The 19,380-nt window shown below is 50.3% G+C and overlaps 1 protein-coding gene across 5 annotated transcripts in view; it reads left to right on the forward strand.

Moving 5' to 3' along the window:
- Positions 1 to 19,380, forward strand: part of MEIS1 (Meis homeobox 1) — a 198,184-nt gene that overhangs the window by 94,633 nt on the left and 84,171 nt on the right. For all 5 annotated transcript variants that reach the window (XM_080587075.1, XM_080587074.1, XM_080587077.1 and 2 more), the window contains 5 exons: positions 615 to 841; positions 2,335 to 2,476; positions 3,000 to 3,050; positions 3,866 to 3,916; positions 5,315 to 5,461. In XM_080587075.1, coding sequence (XP_080443201.1) covers positions 642 to 841; positions 2,335 to 2,476; positions 3,000 to 3,050; positions 3,866 to 3,916; positions 5,315 to 5,461 — 591 coding nt within the window. In that variant the 5' untranslated portion in view covers positions 615 to 641. The remainder of the gene's footprint in view (positions 1 to 614; positions 842 to 2,334; positions 2,477 to 2,999; positions 3,051 to 3,865; positions 3,917 to 5,314; positions 5,462 to 19,380) is intronic.

Genomic DNA, 19,380 nt, shown 5'->3' on the forward strand with positions numbered 1-19,380 from the left:
CGGTGCCTGGGAACCGCGGTAGCCTGCTCTCCGTAATCTTTAACAAAGAAAAAGAAAAAAAGAAAAACTTTAAAAAGCCATCCCGGGAGCCCGACAGCCCGTGCGGACGCCTGCAGCCTTTCGGCGTTGAAGTGCGTTGTGTGTGCGGCCGCTGGAGAAAAAAAAAAAATAAGAAAAGAAAAATCGCTTTTTTTTTTTTCCTCGATTTTTTAAATTTCTTTTTTGTTGTTTCCCCTGTTCTTCCTCTCCGCTGCTGAACTTTGCATCCTCGCTGCTCCTGGCCGGGTTGGGTACCCGGCTCGTTACCGGCACCAAAAGTTTGGCGGCGGGGAAACTCGGGCTGAATGAACAGCAGGCTGAGCGGGAGGGGGGGGGGTATTTAATTTTATGTTGTTGTGTTTTTTTTTCTTTTTCCCCCCACCCTCAAGGATCTGGAGGATGCGGGCTGCCGGGGCTCGGCCCCATCTCCCCCCGGGGCCGTTCGGTTTTTATTTCAGGGCGGGTGCGCGTTGGAAAGGGGGGGGGGGGGGGTCTGGGGGGCGGTAATGGGGACTCCCGGGGGGCTGCTCCCCTCTCCTCCGTGCTGACCGCTCTGCGCTCTGTGTGCCCCGCAGTACGACGAGCTGCCCCACTACGGCGGCATGGAGGGGGTGGGCATCCCCACCACCATGTACGGGGACCCCCACGGCGCCCGCCCCATGCAGCCCGTGCACCACCTCAACCACGGGCCGCCGCTCCACTCGCACCAGTACCCGCACGCCGCCCACGCCAACGCCATGCCCCCCGCCATGGGCGCCTCCGTCAACGACGCCCTCAAAAGGGATAAAGATGCCATCTACGGGTAGGTGCCGCGCCCGCGCAACCTCCGCGCAGCCCCCCCGGGGGGACGCGCACCCCGCGCGGGGGGCGAGCGCCGCGCGCTTTTGGGGCGAGCCGGGGGGAAAGAGGGGGAGAGAGAAAGGGTCGGGGATCGCCCTCCCGGAGGGTTTTGGGGCGTCCCCTCCCGCAGCCGGGAAGAGGAGGAGGGAAGCGTTCCCGGTGCGCAACCTGCGCCGGGTGCGAAAGCTGCGCCCAGGAGCGCTGCGCCCGATTTTCGGGCCGTTTTCGGGCCGTTTCCGGCCGCAGCAAAGAAGGGGGGAAATCCCGGGCCGGTTCCCTCGACCCTTGTCCCTTTTTATAACCGCTTTCGGTGTCACTGCGGCCGGGGGGATTTTTGGGAACTTCGCAGCCACCGGCGCCGGCCGCCCCTCGGTGCGCGGCGGGGCGCAGAGCGGTCCTAGGCCGGTGCGCTGGGTCTTGTAGGGCGGCCGCTGCTTTCCCAAGGCATCTGCCCGGGGTCGAGCCGAAGGGAAGTCGGAGAGCCTCTTAAAATCGCTCTCAAAACAGTTGCGTGCTGCAGCGAGGGGGTGGGCGGACACGGGGGGAATCACGCTGTCCGCTTTCTTTATCGGGTTATCAGGGATCTGTAGGGCTGCTTTCAGCTCGGTGCCGCACGGGTACCCTCCAGGAAAAAAAAAAATAAGAAGTAAAAAAAAAATGATAATAATACGAAGCCCTGGAGAGGGAAATAAAAAAGCAAAACCCCAAGCCCCTGTTGTAAATACACTTATAGATGCGTGTGTGCCCACGCTTAAAGCTTTATTTAAATTATTAAGCGGCCGAGGGCAGGCAGAGGAAGGTGCAGGGCAGTGGTTTCGAGCACCTGGCTCCCTCCTGCACGCCGGGCGCTGCGCGGAGCCGGGAGCCTGGGTTTGTGCCCCTGGTTTTTGGGGGCATGGGGCTCTGTTTTTCCTTTTTTTGAGGTAGTGGTGCAAGGGGGTGGCGAAGGGGTCTGGGTGCTCCTGGTGGGCTTTTGTTGTTTTTGTTACGATTTATTTTTTTTAGTCGCTCCCAGAAAGTCATCTGGCAGAAAATGGGAATTAAAAAAGCAGGAGAGAGGCAGAAGTGCACGTCTGTAGATGCTGATTCTTTTTTTTTTATTTATTTTACTTATTTATTTATTTAAAAGAAAAAAAAAAGAGGGAGAGAGAGAGAGAGAGAGAGACAAGGAAAGTTAATTCAAAATGGCTGCTGGAAACCGCTTGGGTTTTTATTCTTAGCCTGTCCTAAGGGTCCCCAGCGCGGCCACGGCCGGGGCGATGCATGGTTCCCAGGGCTCCGAGCCGCGGCCGGGAGCAGGATGGGGCCCCTCGCTCGGTGCCCCCCCTCCGCACGCAGGCTGCTTGCGGGACTAACTATTGTTGTGTTTGTTTTCTGTTTCGTTGTTGTTTTTTTTTTTTTCTCTTCTTCTTCTCCCTCTGTTTGTGTGTGTGTGACTATTGTATTTTCTTTCAGACACCCCCTGTTCCCTCTTTTAGCACTGATTTTTGAGAAATGTGAATTAGCTACATGCACACCCAGGGAGCCCGGGGTAGCGGGAGGCGATGTTTGCTCCTCTGAGTCTTTCAATGAAGACATAGCAGTGTTCGCCAAACAGGTCAGCAAAAAAACGGGTTGAAACAGTAAAAAAAAAAAAAAAATCGTAACGAGAAAAACAAGTCTCTGCTGAGATAAAGATGCGCGTTTCCCCCGCCCCCCTCTCTCACCGAGAGAGGCAAAAGCAAACCAAAACAACACCCCCCCCCCAAAAAAGAAAAAACAACACCCCGAAATTAAATAAATAAATAAATAAAATCGGGAAATCTCGGCATCTGCACCCCCGTAACCGAATTAGCTCCTGGGAGCGAGCCTGCCCAGCCGCGGAGCTCTGCTGCGGGAGCCGAGCCGGGCCGGGGCTCAGCCTCGGCAGCTCCGTAGGTATTTGGGGTGTATTTGATTCACTTGTTAAAGTGTTCAGATGATGCACTAAATCCAGCAGGCAGAGCTTTGCACGAAAGGTTACATAATGGACCCGACAGTGTAATGAAGCAAGAAATAATAACGTCTGCTTTTTCTGCTTCCATATTTCAAATCTCTCTTTTTTTTTTTTTTTTCCCTTTCCTCCCCTTTCTTATATTTAGATCCGAGCAGAGAAACCCCTATTTTCCTCTAATCCTGAACTGGATAACTTGGTAAGAGTTAACAACACTTCTTCCTCTCCCCACCCCCACCCTGCCACCCTCCCTTCCCTTCCCTTCCCTTTCTTTTTTTTTTTTTCTTTTTTAACTTTATGTCTTCTGGAGAGGTGGTTGCGAGCTTTGACAAGCGTTTTGTGGTGCCAAATTGAAAATTTCTCACGTGGATCTTCTTTTCTTTTTTTTTTTCCCTTTTTAATTTTTTTTTTTAATCGCGAGTAAATCCAGTGCGGTAATTCCGTGTGAGTAAAAAATAAAAAAAATTAAAAAGTAAAAACCCATAAGGCTGCGAGTGGCACCCAAATGGGGGCTTTGCGGGCTTTGTGGCCGGCCCCTGGGGGTGTCTGTAGGGTAGCCCCTGCCCGCACCTTGGAAGCAGCTGGAGGGGCAGGGGATGGAGATGCACCATCTCGCTCGCCCACCGCAAACGCGCTCCTTTCTCTCCCCTTTCCCCCCTACTTAAGGATAAACAAATATTTTATCCTCCGCTCAAGGAGGCGTTTTCCCGCTTTTGTAGAGCGAGGACCCAGTGACGGTGTTTAGAGGGATTTAAAAAAAACGTTTATGATCCGTATAATTTAGTTGCTTCGTTGCAACAGAGGTTTTTTTTTTTGCTTAGCCCTAGATCGCTTCTCGTTAAACAGCGCACAAAGCCACCGCTATTAACTTTTAGTGTTATTGCCATAAATCAAAACAACTTTTTATTTACTACTAAAGAAAAGTCAAGCTGCAAAGTACGGCCGGGGCGGCTGTGGGGAATATCCCGAAATCCGGGACTGAGATAAATTCTCATGTTGTTTGTATCTTTGCAGATGATTCAAGCCATACAAGTATTAAGGTTTCATCTGTTGGAATTAGAGAAGGTAATTTTTGTCTCTCTCTTTCTTCCTCCTACGTTTCAGTACTGCTGAAGTTCAGGCTTCTGGTAAATTTGCATAAATGTCTTTCTTTCTGGTAATTAGTGTCAAGACCAATCTTGGCGTCCATTTCTCTTCGCAGTTTAATTACAATTTCAGCCTCTAAAACCGGGCTCTCAAACGCCCAGGCCTTGTGTTCATTGTAATACTTTGCTGCCTTTGTATAAATAGTTGCAGTTCTGTGTGCTGCAGATGAGGCTCCAAACGGTGTTTGTTTGTTGTTGCAGCCAAGCCCCCGAAATTGTGATATTGTTATTTTTATGATTTTTTTTTCACCTCCCCCCTTTTGGGTGGTGGGGAAGATGCTTTGTTTGGTTGCAGTTAGTTGGGATGGGGATTTTTTTTTTTTTTTTTTTAAGAGCCATCTGCAGGTCAGGCTCAGGGCACGGATTGTCCTGTAACATTTTGCAGAGACAAAGCAGAGTTGATAGTTGTGTCAGTGTCTCGTTCCCGGGAATATTGTACACCTCCGAGCAGAAGAAAGAGATTGAAGCCTAAACGCAGTTTTCGGCGCTATTTTGGAAATGCTAGCAGCGAGAATGCTAATTTGCAATAGCGCGGTGTCACCCGAGCTAACATTAAATTGGAAGCGCGCTCTGGTTTCCTGCGGATTTTTTACATGTCATTGATAGCTGGCCTAGGAGAGAATTCCCTTTCTCCTAAAAATAAACATTTTGAGAGGTTTTTAAATAGTTGAAAAGTTTCTCGGGAGCCTCAGCCACTTTATCTAACCATAACTGGCAGGTTGTTCTCGCTCTACATGAAATGTGTTAAAATCTGCCCATTAATAGAGGCAGCTCAGGTACAAGTCTGTCAGAGCGGCTGGGGATTTCAGGGCATGGATGCCTATAATGTATTTCAGCACAGTGCATCGGGATTTTTTTTTTAAATCCTTTTTTCTGTCCTCATACCCCTTTGGAAAGGGTTTATGATGAAATAACTGGATGAAATTAAATAGTTTACCTTAAATGTCACCCATGCAGGTCACCTCTCTAATGGCCACAGCTCCGGGAGCAGATGAATTTAACACGGGTGTTGAATATGTTGTAGCCTGTGAATCATCTTGTCACTGTCAATTTTCTGGGATATCTCTATTTTGCGAGAAAAGAAAGTTATTCCTAATTCTGGATGCGTCGAGAGGTCTCGGGGGGATAATTGCAGTGTGTTTCCCCTATTTAGGACTTTTGATGTCACAGGGGTGAAGGGGGGAGACTGGTTGCACTTGTCAATTTTACTTATGTATTCCTGATTATATTTTCTTCCTTTTTCCTCCCTTTTTCCCTTTTCCTCTGTTTTTTTCTCTCTTTTTTTTTTTTTCCTCCTTTCACCTCTGTCATAATGTAGGTACACGAATTATGTGACAATTTCTGCCACCGGTATATTAGCTGTTTGAAAGGAAAAATGCCTATCGATTTGGTCATAGACGATAGAGAGGGCGGATCAAAATCGGACAGTGAAGACATAACAAGATCAGCAAATCTAACAGATCAGGTATGATCTCGCCAATGCTGCACACGCTGAAATTTGTATGCAGATCGCTCGCTGGGTCACTATGCCTCCTTTTATTATTTGCATATGATTAAGTCCCTTTTAGATAAATTTCCATCGAAATGAAAATTTTTGAATAATGTGGCTATTATTGCTTCATTAAGGCTTGCTCCCGGATTCGACCTGGCGAGATGAGCTTGTAAAAGCATTGCCTGCAAACTCGACCTGTTTCTTGTCGCTTTTAATTTTTGTCTTTATTTTATTTACCCTTTACAATAATAGAAGTGTTATCTGTGAATCGCTGGCTTCTGGTGGCTTAGAAAAGGAATGGCTGGAGCCGGTTACAAAAATAATAATAAAATCCGAGATAGGTGGTCTGGGGAAGACAGAGAGGGTTTGAAATCTAGCAAATACTGGCTATTTTCTTCCCGTCTCTACGGTTCATTAGTCTGTCTTGTCAGTTTTCCTTGGCCGAACGCTTTTAGACTTCAGTGAACATTGCTTTGTGCACGCCTGCCTGCTGCAAACGCGCCCATTTTATTTTACTTAATAGAAGTAAAAGAAAAAAAAAAAAGGAGGGGGGGGGAGAAAATAAAACGGGACCCAGGTTTTAAATTATTTTCATTGCTCTTTCAAGTTTTCAACCCGTCTCTTCCCCTCCCCACGAAAAGGTAGAAACCCCAACCACCAAGGCGTTGCGTGGCTTTGACGGTGTCCAGGTTTTGTCTGGGATGGTTCAAACCTTAATGCCTGCTGTACCCGATGTGCGAAATAGAGATGACTTTAGGAAGCTTTCTTCCCCTTCTCCCCTCCCCTTGTTTGGTGTGTGTGTCCCCTCGGCGGGCTTCTGCTGTGATCCCTTCCCTTTGATGGGAGCGTTTGGGGCTCAGGCGGGAGGCTCCCAAAGCTAAATTAAGCTCCTGCATCATGGAAGCGGCCGCGATTTGGCTTTTTCGGGTCGTGGAAAACTGCGGGCTTTGCACGGTCGCCTTTCCATCCCCTTTCTTTTGCTCAGCCGCAGGGTAGCGGCGCTTGGGCTGCGGGAGGGGAGGGGGGACCCCGACCCCAAATCCGCCACTGGAAACCAAAGTTATTTCTTCTGTATGATCTGCTTCGTAAATACAGTCTTAGGAGTAATCAGCTCCCGACTCTGGAGGTTTCCTTTTGTTAAAGCGAGGCGCAGTCAAGCAGACAGGAGTTCCCTTTAGCCGCCGTGCCAGGCTCCCGGGCGCTATTTTCTGGGTTAGCGACACGAAGGCGCAGGGCTGGGGGCTTCGGGGGGGCTTCCAGTTCGGGTGTCCCCCCCCCGAGTTTCTCTGCGAAGGGGGAAAACGGCGGGGGGGAGGCGCCGGGGGGCCCCGGGGCGATGCTGCTGGGGGGCACCGGGACCCCCTCGGCACCGGGGGGGGGGGGGGGACACGGGGGGGGGGGGGCCGGCGGCCAGGGTCGGGCTGAGGAAAGCCGGGCTCGCCGCTGGTGAATAAAAATTGTAATCCAACAAGTCTAACTAGAAAATGGGTTTCTAAAAGCTCTGGAGTGCTGGGTACATAAAGCTATTTGAGCAAATTACAAGAATCGCTTAGGGGCACGAATGAAATCAACACTTTAATTGCCTCCAAAATGAAGATTTATACCCCATTTTCCCAACGAACCATTATTTTATTAAAGCGAAAGCTAAAAGAACGAAGCTGCAGTTTTGGGGTTGTCGCGGGGAGGGGGTCCCCGTCCCGGTTTTCCCCCCGACTTGTCGCCGGCGGCGCGGTCCTTGCGCGCCGGCGCCGGGCGCTGCGCGGGAGTTGCGCGGGCGCTGCGCGGGGCCGGGCGGCTCCGTCGGGGCACCCCGCGCAAGAAGCGCGCAGCCCCGCCGCCGCTGCTCCCCGGTGCCACCGGGGGAGCGACCGGCTTGTAGGAAACCCCCGTTTTCCTCCCCCTAACCCGGCCCCGGATTAGGGGAAAAAGGCGCAAAACTGCGCGGCGAGAGCCGCGGGGGTTGCGCCGGGGATGCGCGGCCGCCCGCGGCCCGGCGCCGCCGGTGCCAAGTCCGGCAGGACCTGGGCCCTAATGGGTGGCTAATAAGGTGTTGAGTGGTTGGCGCTGGGGCGGCTAATTAAGATGTCCCTCCGCGGTGCGTTTATGGCTGGAAGCGCGCGGTGTGCGCGGCCGGGCGGGCCGGGGGCGCGGGGGGGCCCGGTCTGCGCGCCTTTGTGCTATGGAGAGTCATAAAAGAGTAAGTATGTAAAAGCTTTTATTATGGATTTAATTACATTTTCGTATATCGTGGTAGTAAAGGTTACAGTTAACAGGGTTTTTTAATTTATTGGTTTCCCCTTATTTATTCTTCCCTTATAGGCCCCTCCGTGGCAGCGCCTTTAAGTCCCCCGCTTAATGGAAAGCAATGACACTAATGCCAGATTTTGCGCAGGAAAGCCCCATAACGCTAACCATTGTTCGGTGATTTAACTAGCTCGGTGGCAAGAGGTCACTAAAATAGCATCCTTCTCCCACAGGCGCGACCCCGCTGCCTGCCAGGGTGGGACCTGCCGAGCTCTTGTTTACCGTCGCGCGTCCAGAAGGACAAGGCAGGAGTTTGGGGTTTTGCTCGGGCTAATTGAACTCGAGATCCCGTGGCTTTAAAACTGTCGCTTGAACGATTGCGCCCATGGCCAGAGTTTCAAAATAAACCTTTTTTAATCATTAGCTTTTCAAACATTTGCATGTTTAAATTTTCAAATGTTTGTCGCAGTCCGGAAAGATTTAAAACACAGCTGTTGCGTGATGCGGCTGGGAAAACTCCGTCCTATACAAAACCTCAAAGACCGTCCGCAGTCGCACAGAAGAAACTCGGTTTCTGAGGGACTCCAGATAGATTAAGCTGGCACCGTGGGGCTCTTTTCCTGAATTTGCTTCACCTTGGCTCCTAGGTGCTAGAGCCCAAGCTGTAAGAGGCTGCGACGCTTTCCTCCCAGAGTGCGTCTGCGGGAATCCTTCCCAAAGCCCTTTAAGGCAAGCAGGGTACGAAGTAGCCACCACACTCAAAGTACGTTAGCAGCATGAGATGGCTTTTCATGGAGGCAAAACGGTATTTTCTTAGGTGAAATAAACTCGTTGGGCGAATGTGCCGTAGTATTTCTTGACAAAATTATAATTTAATCACGCACAAGCCAATTACTTGTGCAGAAATTTTTAAAGGAAAATCGGCAAACGGCCAAATTCCTATAGGGACGCGGAGGGAAATGATCAAAAAATGAACATGAAATAAGACTTCCTGTAAGAAGGTCCATAATTCAACATTATTTGACTCCACTGTCAGGGAAATTGTTGAAGGATAGTAAACTGATACTAGAGTCTCAGTCATTTTTGTTACAGTCTTAAATGTTTGCAACTGTGGCATTTTAGATGGCCCTTCTTGGATGATAGTATATCATATATATATATGTATATAATAAAGCAAACACTTGTATTTATGTTGCAATAGATTTTTTTAATGCATGCAGTTGCAGAGTTTCTCTAAACAAAATGCGGATAGACAGCAGCTTTTTTAAAAATTGAAAGATTACTTAAAATGCAGCCTTCTTTGCAAAGCGTCGTAAACTGGAATGCATTATACAGCGCGTCTGAAGGCGGATGGGTTGTTCGGGGCATTTACCAGTTAGGACTAGGATAACTTTCCCAAATGTTTCAAATATATATTAGCTATTCCCTGTGGCCAATACTAAAATAATGTCATAGGGGAAAAATAGAAAAGACTGAGAAACACTGTTTTGCTTGGGGACTTCTTCGCAGGTATTTTCAAACCATGTATGGCTTTAAGGGGTGGGAAGAGCTAGGAATTTTACTGCCTTTGGTATATGTACTCCCGTATTGGAGGAACAGGCATCCAAATAACGGATGCAGTACAGAGAGTGCAAGGTAGACTTCATTTCTGCATAATGAAAGAGTTACAGTGAAGTAGGGCTCTGAGGAGACCCAATAACATAGGGTTTAAAACCCTCAAAATTAAATGTTGTTCTTCTGACTTCATGCCACCATGAGCCAGTGAATCCTTTTTTTGTTGTTGTTGTTTTTTGAGGGGGGGGTGTGTTTTTTTTTCGCTGCAATATTTAGGAGCTGTTACCATGCCTGAGCTCGGCAGACTGTTTAGTGTAAAGATAGGGCAAGTTGATTTATATTCGGGACCTGTTATCATCAGAAACACTGTGACTGAAATCGTGTTAGCAAAATAAGGTTCTTTGCTGCCTGTTTCTTTAAGCAAGTAAATATACTGCTAAATAGATAGGAGATTGAGCATATTTTCTTTAATCTATGATTTCATTTAAATTCAAGAATCTTTGCTGTTTTTTTTTAATTGTTTGTGAGCACAAACATATCTGTCCTCACTGTTGGGTATGATATTTGCTCCCTTCCTTAGGTTCCTTGCTCAGGCCTAACTCCCGCGTAAAATTTTCCAAACTGGAGTTTGCAAAGCGTAATTTGCATTCTCAATTTTTTTTGCATCCTTTGCAAAATCAAACCCCAGGAAACCCTGGAACTTGTAATACGTGCTCAAGAGGGAGCGTATCCCGAGGCATTCCTCTAAGTGGGAACTCATGGCGTCCTTGCATTTCGGAGCGCGCTGCTGAGGTGCAGATTGTTATTTTGGGGCAGCTTGGAGATGGGCAAGTAAGTTGTGCAAAAATGGTCTTTGCCTTAGGTTTAGCTCTCGTGTGTGAGGGTTTGGTTCTTCCCTTGCTGCTCGCATGCAGGTAGCAGCAAAGGTAACAGGCTCTGGACGTGTGTGCGCGGCGGGGTCGCTGGAGCCCGGAGTGGGCAATGTTAGTACTGGAAAAATCAGATTATAACACACTCGATCAAAATGAGTAAGCGTAGGTTGTGCTGATAAATACTGTTTTAAAATAGCAGTTTAAAACGTAGTGAAAATCCGGCACAGCTTCTTTAAATTAGGGAGTCTCTTTTTTTGTTTTGCATTGCTGCGTTTGGGGTTTTTTGGTCACATGAGCGCGCAGTTAGGAGCTATCTTGTATAATCTAAACAAATTTCAGAAAATAAAGACGAGGATTGTTCTGAACCAGTCATTAAAATTGTTGAACGTTTCTGGAGCTGTTTCCCGGTCGGGGTTTGTGTGCGAGGAGACTCGGGTGTGCTGCAGTACCATCGCGTGTCCTTGGCGCGTTCCCTCAGTCTCTTGATGCTCAGTTGCTTGTAACAGGCTTTGACTCACCCGGCAAATTTGTAAATGAGTGTTTATATTTGTTTTTTTTTTCTGCAGTTGCAGCAATATTTGGAGAGGGTGACTCCAGCCTCTAATGGAGTGCACATTTTGTGTTTTGCGTTATTTGAGCGTATTTCTGTCCCTGATTAATGGCCCGGTATCTAACCCACCGCTGATATTTTGTGACACAACTTCAAGGCAACTTGCCGGCCGTTGGCTCGCATTTTACTGTGGTTGCTTTTTGTGCGTGTACTACCTTCAGACTGGGGGGAGATGAGGTTAAAAAAGAGATACAATCCAGCCTAGGACCGTAGGTGAAAGCAGGAGCCCCGCAGGCTGGTGTCCACGGGACGGCTTTTTTTAATTTGGGTGAGATCACTGGAAAACTTAAGGGCAGCTATCGTGCCTGTTTCGGCGGTGGGGTCTGGTCTCTGTTAGCAAGGGAGAGCCCCATCGCCCGGCATCTCACGCTGCCCCGCCGCTCGCTTCGGTTGTTTTGGGGGAAATCAGCGCCTCGCTGGGAGCTGAGGAGCAACATGGAGGGCGTAGGCCGAGGCCTGCGCACTTTGTATGTCGTTGCGAAGGACGGCAGGCGCAGGCCCTGAGCGGCTCCTGGTGGTTCTTGGGGTGAGTCGGAAGGCGTCTAAACGTTCGGCGTTTAAAAACAGACAAGGAAAATTTGAAATAATAATAATAATTAACAAATCGGAGTTGGTCCCGAAGACAAAGGGCCTGTTTACAATTAAAAAAAGAAAGGGAGAGAGATTTAAAAGCTACGATATTTAGATTGCCAATTTTTGTCTGACAGAAGGTAACGATGGAAAGAAACTTTGCCTGGGTTTGGCCTTCCTGCCCGTGCCGGCGGTGGGACAGGCCACCGAGCGACATGGCGGGTGTTGTCAAAGGCAGGCCGGCTCCTCGCTGGGAGAAGCGTCCTCCCCGACGGGCAGGCATGCGTCAGCCATCGCGGGCTCGGGGTCGATAACGGGGGAACACAGCGGCCCGTGGCGCGGGGAGCTGGCTGGGCTGATCTAGTGCTCCCGCCCGGCCTCAAAACTCGATGGATCCTGGGGCTTGTCCACACAAGGACACTCAGGAGAGGTAAGACAAATTGACTGGGTGTAAAATTAAAGTGCATTAGTTAAAGTGCATTGCGCTATTGTGTAGATGCTCTCATTCAGAAATAAAGTGGCCGTAGTTCACTTTAGCCTAATCCCCTTTGGAGTAGGCCACTTTTCTTTTGAATGAGATCAGCCACATCCACTTTGGGTTCACTCGTCTTTCCCGAGCGCCCTCGCGGCCTCGTGCCCGGTGCTCTGGAGAGGTCCGGCCGCTTGTTCAGGTTGAGAGCAATGTTGTTTTTAATGCTGCCTGTTTAACAACTGGGAAGCTTTGCCAGAGTAGAGTTTCAGGCTGGAAGCAGCGGAGCCGGTGGCTCACGCAAGGGCTGGGGCTGGCTCGTCCGACCCCAGTCCCGGGGCTGTGGTTTGGGGGTGGTATTTCCCGTGTGGACGTGGCGTTAGGCTCCTCGTGGTACCAGTCCTCCTCCCGGACCACTCATGTGGGTGTTGCAATCAGGAGTTTCTACCCGTATGCACTCCCTGCGTAGTTTCTTCCACGTCCACCGATAAGCAAGCTTTTAAAGACAGCGAGAAAACCTCAATTAACGCTTTTCAGCTGATATTTCTAACCACCGCTGGCCGTAAAACGAAAGATTGAAAATTAACTTGTCGGAGAAGTAATTTACCTGGGGGGGAAAAGAATAGTGAGATACTTTTGGGAGCTGTTTTATGTCTGCACTTGAAGTTCGCTGAGCTTGAGTTCTTGTTAGAAGTATTTTCTGGTGTTTTCTATAGCTTATAAATTACACATTTATTTACTTATTACTGGCTAAGCCGCGTGTGCAAATGCTGCGCCGTGTCGCACTCGTGCTGTTGCCCGTTCCATTCATACTAAAATTTACAAGGCTCCTTGCATTAGTAAGCAATTTACTACTGGAGCCTTTCCTAGAAATACAGAATTACGTTTCACCGAAGTATTGTCTTTCCTCTTCAGTCGGGGCCGAGGTGAGATGTTTTCTCAAGGACTCTCCCGGCATCTATATGATATTCCCACTTGTGCAGATGATCTCCAAAACTGCATTACTTACTCCTCCATCCTGAAGGGCCCGCGCGCTCGGCATCGCACTGAATTACAATTCTCTTATTAGCGTCACCAGGCTTCGCATCGAGCCAGCTGATTTTGTTTGCAATTTGGCTTTTTCTTTTCTTCTTTCTCTTTTCCTTTTTTTTTTTTTTTTTTTCCAAACATAAAGCAAATATGCATCCAGACCCTCTTTGCTGAAACAAACAGGACAACAATGAGAGGGGTAATTATTCATGTGGTTAAAAGAACTGCCTGTTTTAACCTCAGAAATACTGACCAAGAGTAAAGCAACAGCTGATGCCATCACAGTCAGTGCACTGTATTCAAACAGCTGTACAAAATGAAAAGCTGTGGTATTAATCCTGCCATTCACAGTTTATTTAAGTTTTTCAAGCGTCTCATATGGGTCTGGCATAAATGCCTAATTATGCCTCCATTAGGGTTACTGGGCCCTTAATACAGAAAATTATTGTATTTAAAATTTGGAAAGCTGCAGTGCTGTAATGTAAGATCCCTGCAGTTGGCATGAATTCAGGGAATCCAACCTTTACCTTGTAATTTTCATTTCATTCATTTGGTGTTCAGGTTTTCGTCCCCTTTCATTGTCGCTGTGGAGAAGGTCAGATCACGCCGCATGTGTTTTTAACGCTGCCTTTTAAATAGCTCCATTTAAGGCTGCGGCGCTGTCAGGAGGAGAGGGGAAGAGAGGATTAAAAGCTCCGCTGCTGCTGCTGCTTTGTCTGTCCCCTTTGCACGGGAGCGGGGCAACTGTCTGTGTGCACAGAAATGGCAGAAAATAGCGTCCTAATGCGAAGGATCTGGTCTCGTTGTCGGAGAGGACTTTATGAGCAGCTTTACTGCGCGTGGGCAAAGCTACACGGGCAGAGTTTTTCCCCACTGTGAGCAGGACAAGCGCTGCCAACACAGGTTGTGGCATTGTGGATGTGGAAGCTGCCCCTTGCCCAGCTCTCAGAGCACACAACCTGTTGCGTTGGGCCAGGCTGCGGGGACGTCCAGGTCTCGGGAGGGACGTCCCCTGCTTTCTGCCGCGCAGCAGCAACCCAAGGCGAGCGCTGCCGCGTGCCTGGTGACCGCTGGCCGAAACTTTGCCGAATTTGACGAGCTGCGTGTTAGCCACGGCCAGCCCTTTGCTAGCAGCCCTCGGAGGAGGACACACGCAGCTGCTATAGGAAGGAGCCGTGCCGGGGGCTCAGTAGGTGGCACCTTTGACTTTGGTTTTAGGCTTGAGGTGGTGCCGACATTCGGACCCCTCTGATCCCAGCTGCAGCACTGGCGTGCCCCCTGTGCTGTGGTGGCATTGGCCCCAGAGCTCCTCTGCTGGTCCCTGGTACCTCATGTAGATGGAGTTGGCCAGGTATTTTTTGAGGAGGAAAGTGTCCCCGTGCCTTGTAATTTAAGAATTTTCACCTGCGTTGTGCAGTGTGCGGGAAAGTATCCCTGCTGCATTTCGGTGATGGGTACAGCCACGTCACCACGAGGTCAGGCGTTTTGGGCAGCACTCGGCATGAGCTGCGACCGTATGTCTGGGCATCACCGTAGCTCTTGGGCCTCCGTGCTCAGGCTGTTCCCACCTCTGCCCCTCTCTGCCCGGCACTTTTTGCAGCTGTGTTAGCCCAGGAGGCTCCTGACCCTCCTCCCTGCTGTGCAAACCAGTTTTACTGGCGTGGCCTCCACCGCCCAGCTGAGCTGTGCTTTATTTCCCCGTGTCCACGAGGCCCGTCGTAGGGCTGTGCAGGAAAAGCGTGGTATCTATGGCTGTGTCTCACTGCATTCACAGAATCCTTTATTATTATTATTATTATTATTGTTATTTTTCCTCAAAGCCTCAGTGAAGGTATACACCCAACCAGTATGTGCGGGGACGATTTATTTCACTTGTAAGTGCGCAATGCACGGCTCAGTCCACAGCATGAAGGGTTCGAGATGCTCTGGATGAGCACCGATATGGTGATGCCGGAATGCCAGAGGGGCAGGGATGGGAAACGTGATTCTGCTGATGGCACGAGGCCGGAGAGGAGCTGTGGGTGCTCTTCCGCAGCCTGTCGCTGAAGTTTTGGGGCGAGACGATGGGTTGCTCACGAGCAGGGTTACGCGGTGTAGCTGTTGGCACTGTAGTTTATATGTCATATAGTGATAGCAAGGTATAGGAGACATGGAAGACTCGGAAATGGCATGTTAACAGTAATTCATTGTTTTGCTCTGTGCATAGTTTAAAAAAAAAAGTGTAAAGAATGCAAAATGCTTTTGTTTGGTGCCACAGGGAAACAATAAGCTGAATCTAAAGCCTGACAGAGAAACTCGCGCTTGGTGGCTTTGTGCTTTGGTTTTGGTCCCTTCTGCTGTCTCCCACAGTTTAAATTTAATTTACCCTAAACACGGGATGAAGTAAGTAGCAGTGCCCTCAGAAACTTCTGCATGAGGAGTGGAGCTGGGGGGCTGACCGGGAGCATGCGTGGGCTGGGGGCCAGCCCGCCCACCCCGAGGCGCAGGTCTGTGCGGGGCGATGCCGGCTGCGCAGCTGCCAGCCCGCCGGCTTCTCCACACCTCCCTGGGAGACAGAGCGAGGCTGCAAGGAGCTCTCAGCACAGCTTTTTGGGGTGACTCTGGAAGCCAGCCGTGCTTTCAAGCCATCCCTCAACGAGCGGGTAGAGGCATCGGGGAGCCACGACCACCTCAGGCTGGTGAGCCACCCCGGCAGATTGCCCTGCACGGGCTCCCGCAGCCCGGGGACAGTGTCTTTTGTGGCCACCAGCTCCTCGGCGTGTGGCTTGCAGAGTCAGGCCGTTGGCTGCTTGCGCCTTGCTGCAGATTCGGCTGGTTGTGAAATGGTAGAGAGTGGAGGATCTGATCTGGGGAAGGGTTTGGCCATGAGCGTTGGAAAATGTGAATCACGGGGATTCCAGTTGTAAGCCTCCAGGAGATAACGGGCAGCACGTACCCGAGTGCGTGACTTGCCGAGCGCCTTAAAAAACAAGGCGGCGCCCTCGAGATTAGGCAAACGCTCTATAATCAGGAACACATTTCATACCGAGTGCAACCTTTGCAGGTATCGCATCCATTCAGACGGAAAGGTGTAGCTGCGGCGAAGCTAATTATGCCGCAATTTAATTTTTGTGTTGAACAACACTGTGATGCGAGCGCGCTCTCGAATCCTGCTAACAATGAGCTGTAATCAAAATATGCTGACTCCGAATCATGTCTGTTGTCACTTAGCTAAAAGACCGTTTGATGGCTGTGACATACACTCGGCGTTCTTGCTGGAAGGAGCTGGAAGGAAGCGTGGCTGTGGCGGAGCGGGGGCTGGCCTCATGCCTTCCCTCCCCAGGAGCCCCGGCAGGGAGGATGGTACGAAGCGATCCAGCGCTTGTGCGCGTGGCAGAAATTTTGCAGCAGGTGCCCCGATGGCTTAACTTCCTCTTCTGTAAAGATACCACCCCGAAAAATCTGCAAGGAGGATGTTAGTGCTTTGGGTTGTTAAGGCACGGCTTAGAAATGCGGGGTTTGGTGTAAGTAAAGCAGTTTGCCTGGGCGCAGACGTGCGGGGCTTTCGGAGGGGTCCTTGGGAGGGAGAAGGGCGAGGGGTGGCTGGGGGGGGAGCCGAGCACTCCCCCTCACCCCAAATCTGCCCGTGCAGACCCAGATGGGATCCTCACCCGGACACCCGACAGCCTGTGGTGCCTCAGCTGAACCTGGGCATCTGGCAAATCCCCGTCTAAATGACTTTTAACACGTAAAGGCAATAAAAGGAAGGGAAGGCAGACACTCATTTTCTGGCTAAGTGGAGAGGCATTTTTCCTGTTTACACCTTTGGAGCAATCATTACATGAAATATTGAACAGGAAACTCTATTTGTCTCCGAAGGCCTTTTTCCTGGTCTAGAAAGACGCTGAAAATGCTCCAGTCCTGTTGAATTCGGTAGGAGCCGGGGAGAAACACCATGCCTCAAGACCCCGTGCGCCTCCAGGCCACAGCAGTGCCATTTGGGGCTGTCCCTGTGTGTGTTTCTGCATGATCCGGGACACCCTCCTCCAAAAAAAACCTGCGTGGAACAGTGATTTTATCCACCTTGTCCGTGAAGCTGTATTTCCTTGTGCTGGGAAAGGAATGGGGATTACTACTATCTAGCGATAGGGCTCTTATCAAAGGGGAGGAGACGGGTTTACACGGTGGGGTTGCTCTAAATAGAAAGGACTGGTCACTGTTTGCTGTGTGGGGGACGAAAACCCTGCACAGCAGGCTGGGTTAACCTGGCCGGGCAGGCGGCGCTTACAGTTGAGCTGAGATACACGGCGAGGACTGGAGTGAGGTCAAGCAAATGTAAGGTGCACTGTGATGCTGGGGCTTCATGGGCACCCCTTACAGCTGCCACATTTAGCAGCCACCGAGGCAAGAAGCGAAACCTAAGGCCGAAGCCTTCTGTATGGTCTGAGCCTTCTGCTGCCTGAAGGAGGTTTGCTTTCCTTCCTGCCAGAGGTGTTTTGGGGCGGCTCATGGGGCCTCTCTTGTGCTGCAAGCCCAGCTGCTCATGCCACATCCCGCAGAGGGACTTGGGAGAGGGTTCCCCAAGAACCACGTCTTTGGTTTCAGCATGGGCAGAAGGCGATGGGCCTGTGCTTCCAGCAGAGCAGGGTTTGTGCATAGCTGGGGGCACATGCACACCCGTGCACACAACCTTTTTTCCCCCCCCCAGTCTCGATCCTGAAGAACTGGTGGGGCTGCGGGGCCTCATGGAAGAGAAGAGCTGTGCTTTTCTGCTTCCTGCTTGTCTTTCTGTCCCACCCCATCTGATGATCTCCATTTCGTTCGCCTTTATTTTTGTGGTTTATGCTTGCTGCTTCTAATTATTCGTTTTCCTTTGGAAAGCGCTCTGTCCGTGTCCTTCTGCACTCGTGTTTTCCTCTGCATCCAGCCTGTTTGGGGCTCTCAGGCCCTTTCCTCTCTTCTCCTTGTTATTCCCTCTTCTCTTCCATTCCCTGAGGACATGGGGTGGGTTGGAAAGCTCTGTGGTGCTGGAGGTACCAGCGTGGCTGCACAGCCGGTGTCTCACTGCTCCCAGATGTTAGCTCCTCTCTGAACCCAGGGGGCTCAGCAACAGGTCGTGACAGCGGGGCTGATGGAGAGAGATAGCATTGCCTGGTGGGTGCTGGTTTGAAGGTCTGGGTGTGCCGTTGGTTCTTTTGGGTGGAAATCAGCAGCAAAAGTCCCTTTCGCTTCCATTTTTTCATCCTTTCTGGTATTTGTGCTGATACCCTCCCTCGTTACCTTTTGTCATAAAGACAGCTCACATCTTGTTGTTCCCGTGCTGCTGCGAAGGCATGGCACTCAGTCTTATCCTCCTCTGAAATACGGGGAAACTAAAGATAGAAAGCTTGTGACTTTTCCAGGGACAGGAAGGGAATCCAGGTCAGAGCCAATCCTTTTGCGCAGAATTTCTTCTGCTTTTTAGTCCAGCAGGCCCTGCCACTCCTAGCGTGGCAAAGGTTTCCATCTGTGTTGTGCTCGCTGTGGTGCTGAGGCGCTGCCGTAGCTCTCGCGTGCCTGTCCTCTGAGTGTCCTTCTTGGGGCAGGCATGGAGCACCTCCCTTCTGTACGAACCTGGTGTTTGAGCCCTTGTTCTGTTGAAATTAATTTCCCTCTGGATCGAAGTCATGAGAGGCAGGTTACAGGAGTTACTGACGTGAACCAGTCCCCATCCTGCAGCACACTGATGCTCGGGTACGTGTGGTCATTCTACCCCCTCGGTTTCGGTCGTGGCAGGCTGGGAGCTGGCAGTGCTGGCTGGCAGCGTGGGCTGGCCCCACCAGGAGGTGTGCAGGTGGCATGGCCACTGGGATCAGACAGTCCCCGCGGTCACGATTGTGGGTTTCACGGCAACCCAAACCCACACTTGACAGGGAATGGAGCAGACAGTGTCTGTGTGTGGGATGTATTTTCAGGCCTCCTTACTGATCTGTGTATTTTGGGGTTTTCCTCCCAATGAAGAGAGAATTCCAAAACTTTCTTCTGTGCTGGATGGGCCCGGGCTACCTGAGGGTTACTGCTAACCCTGCCCTCCAGAAATGAAGTGGGCTAAGGCTCGTGGATCGCAAAGACCAGGTCTGTCTATCACAGAGCTCTATCTGCAGCGCTATGGATTATACACTTAGAGTATTGAGCAGTTGTATTGAATGGCTCATCCAAGGGAGGCTTGGGACAGGAGCACAGCCAAGCCAGCCACCGGGATGATCAAATACACAAAAAGTAAATCCTTGCTAACAGGATGGGCTAGGTTTGCAGGAGGTGGGTGCGATGCCCTTCCGAAGCAGCCCCTTTTCAAGTTCTGCCCTGCAGCGAGCACAAATATTTCCGCGGAGGGTGGGTCGCTGCCCTCGGGAGGGTTGTGGGAAGGTTTTTAAAAGGGAGGAGTTAAGGAAAATCTGAAGAACGTTTCAAACATAACATATTACTACTTCTCTAATGAATAAGCATTTAATTTAGGAAAAGAAAATAAGATAAAACTTCAGAAGGAAAACAATAAGCCCAAATTATGTTGACAAATTGCTGGCAG

Source organism: Anser brachyrhynchus (genome assembly GCF_964034855.1).
Source record: "Anser brachyrhynchus genome assembly, chromosome: 3".
Lineage (NCBI taxonomy): Eukaryota > Metazoa > Chordata > Aves > Anseriformes > Anatidae > Anser > Anser brachyrhynchus.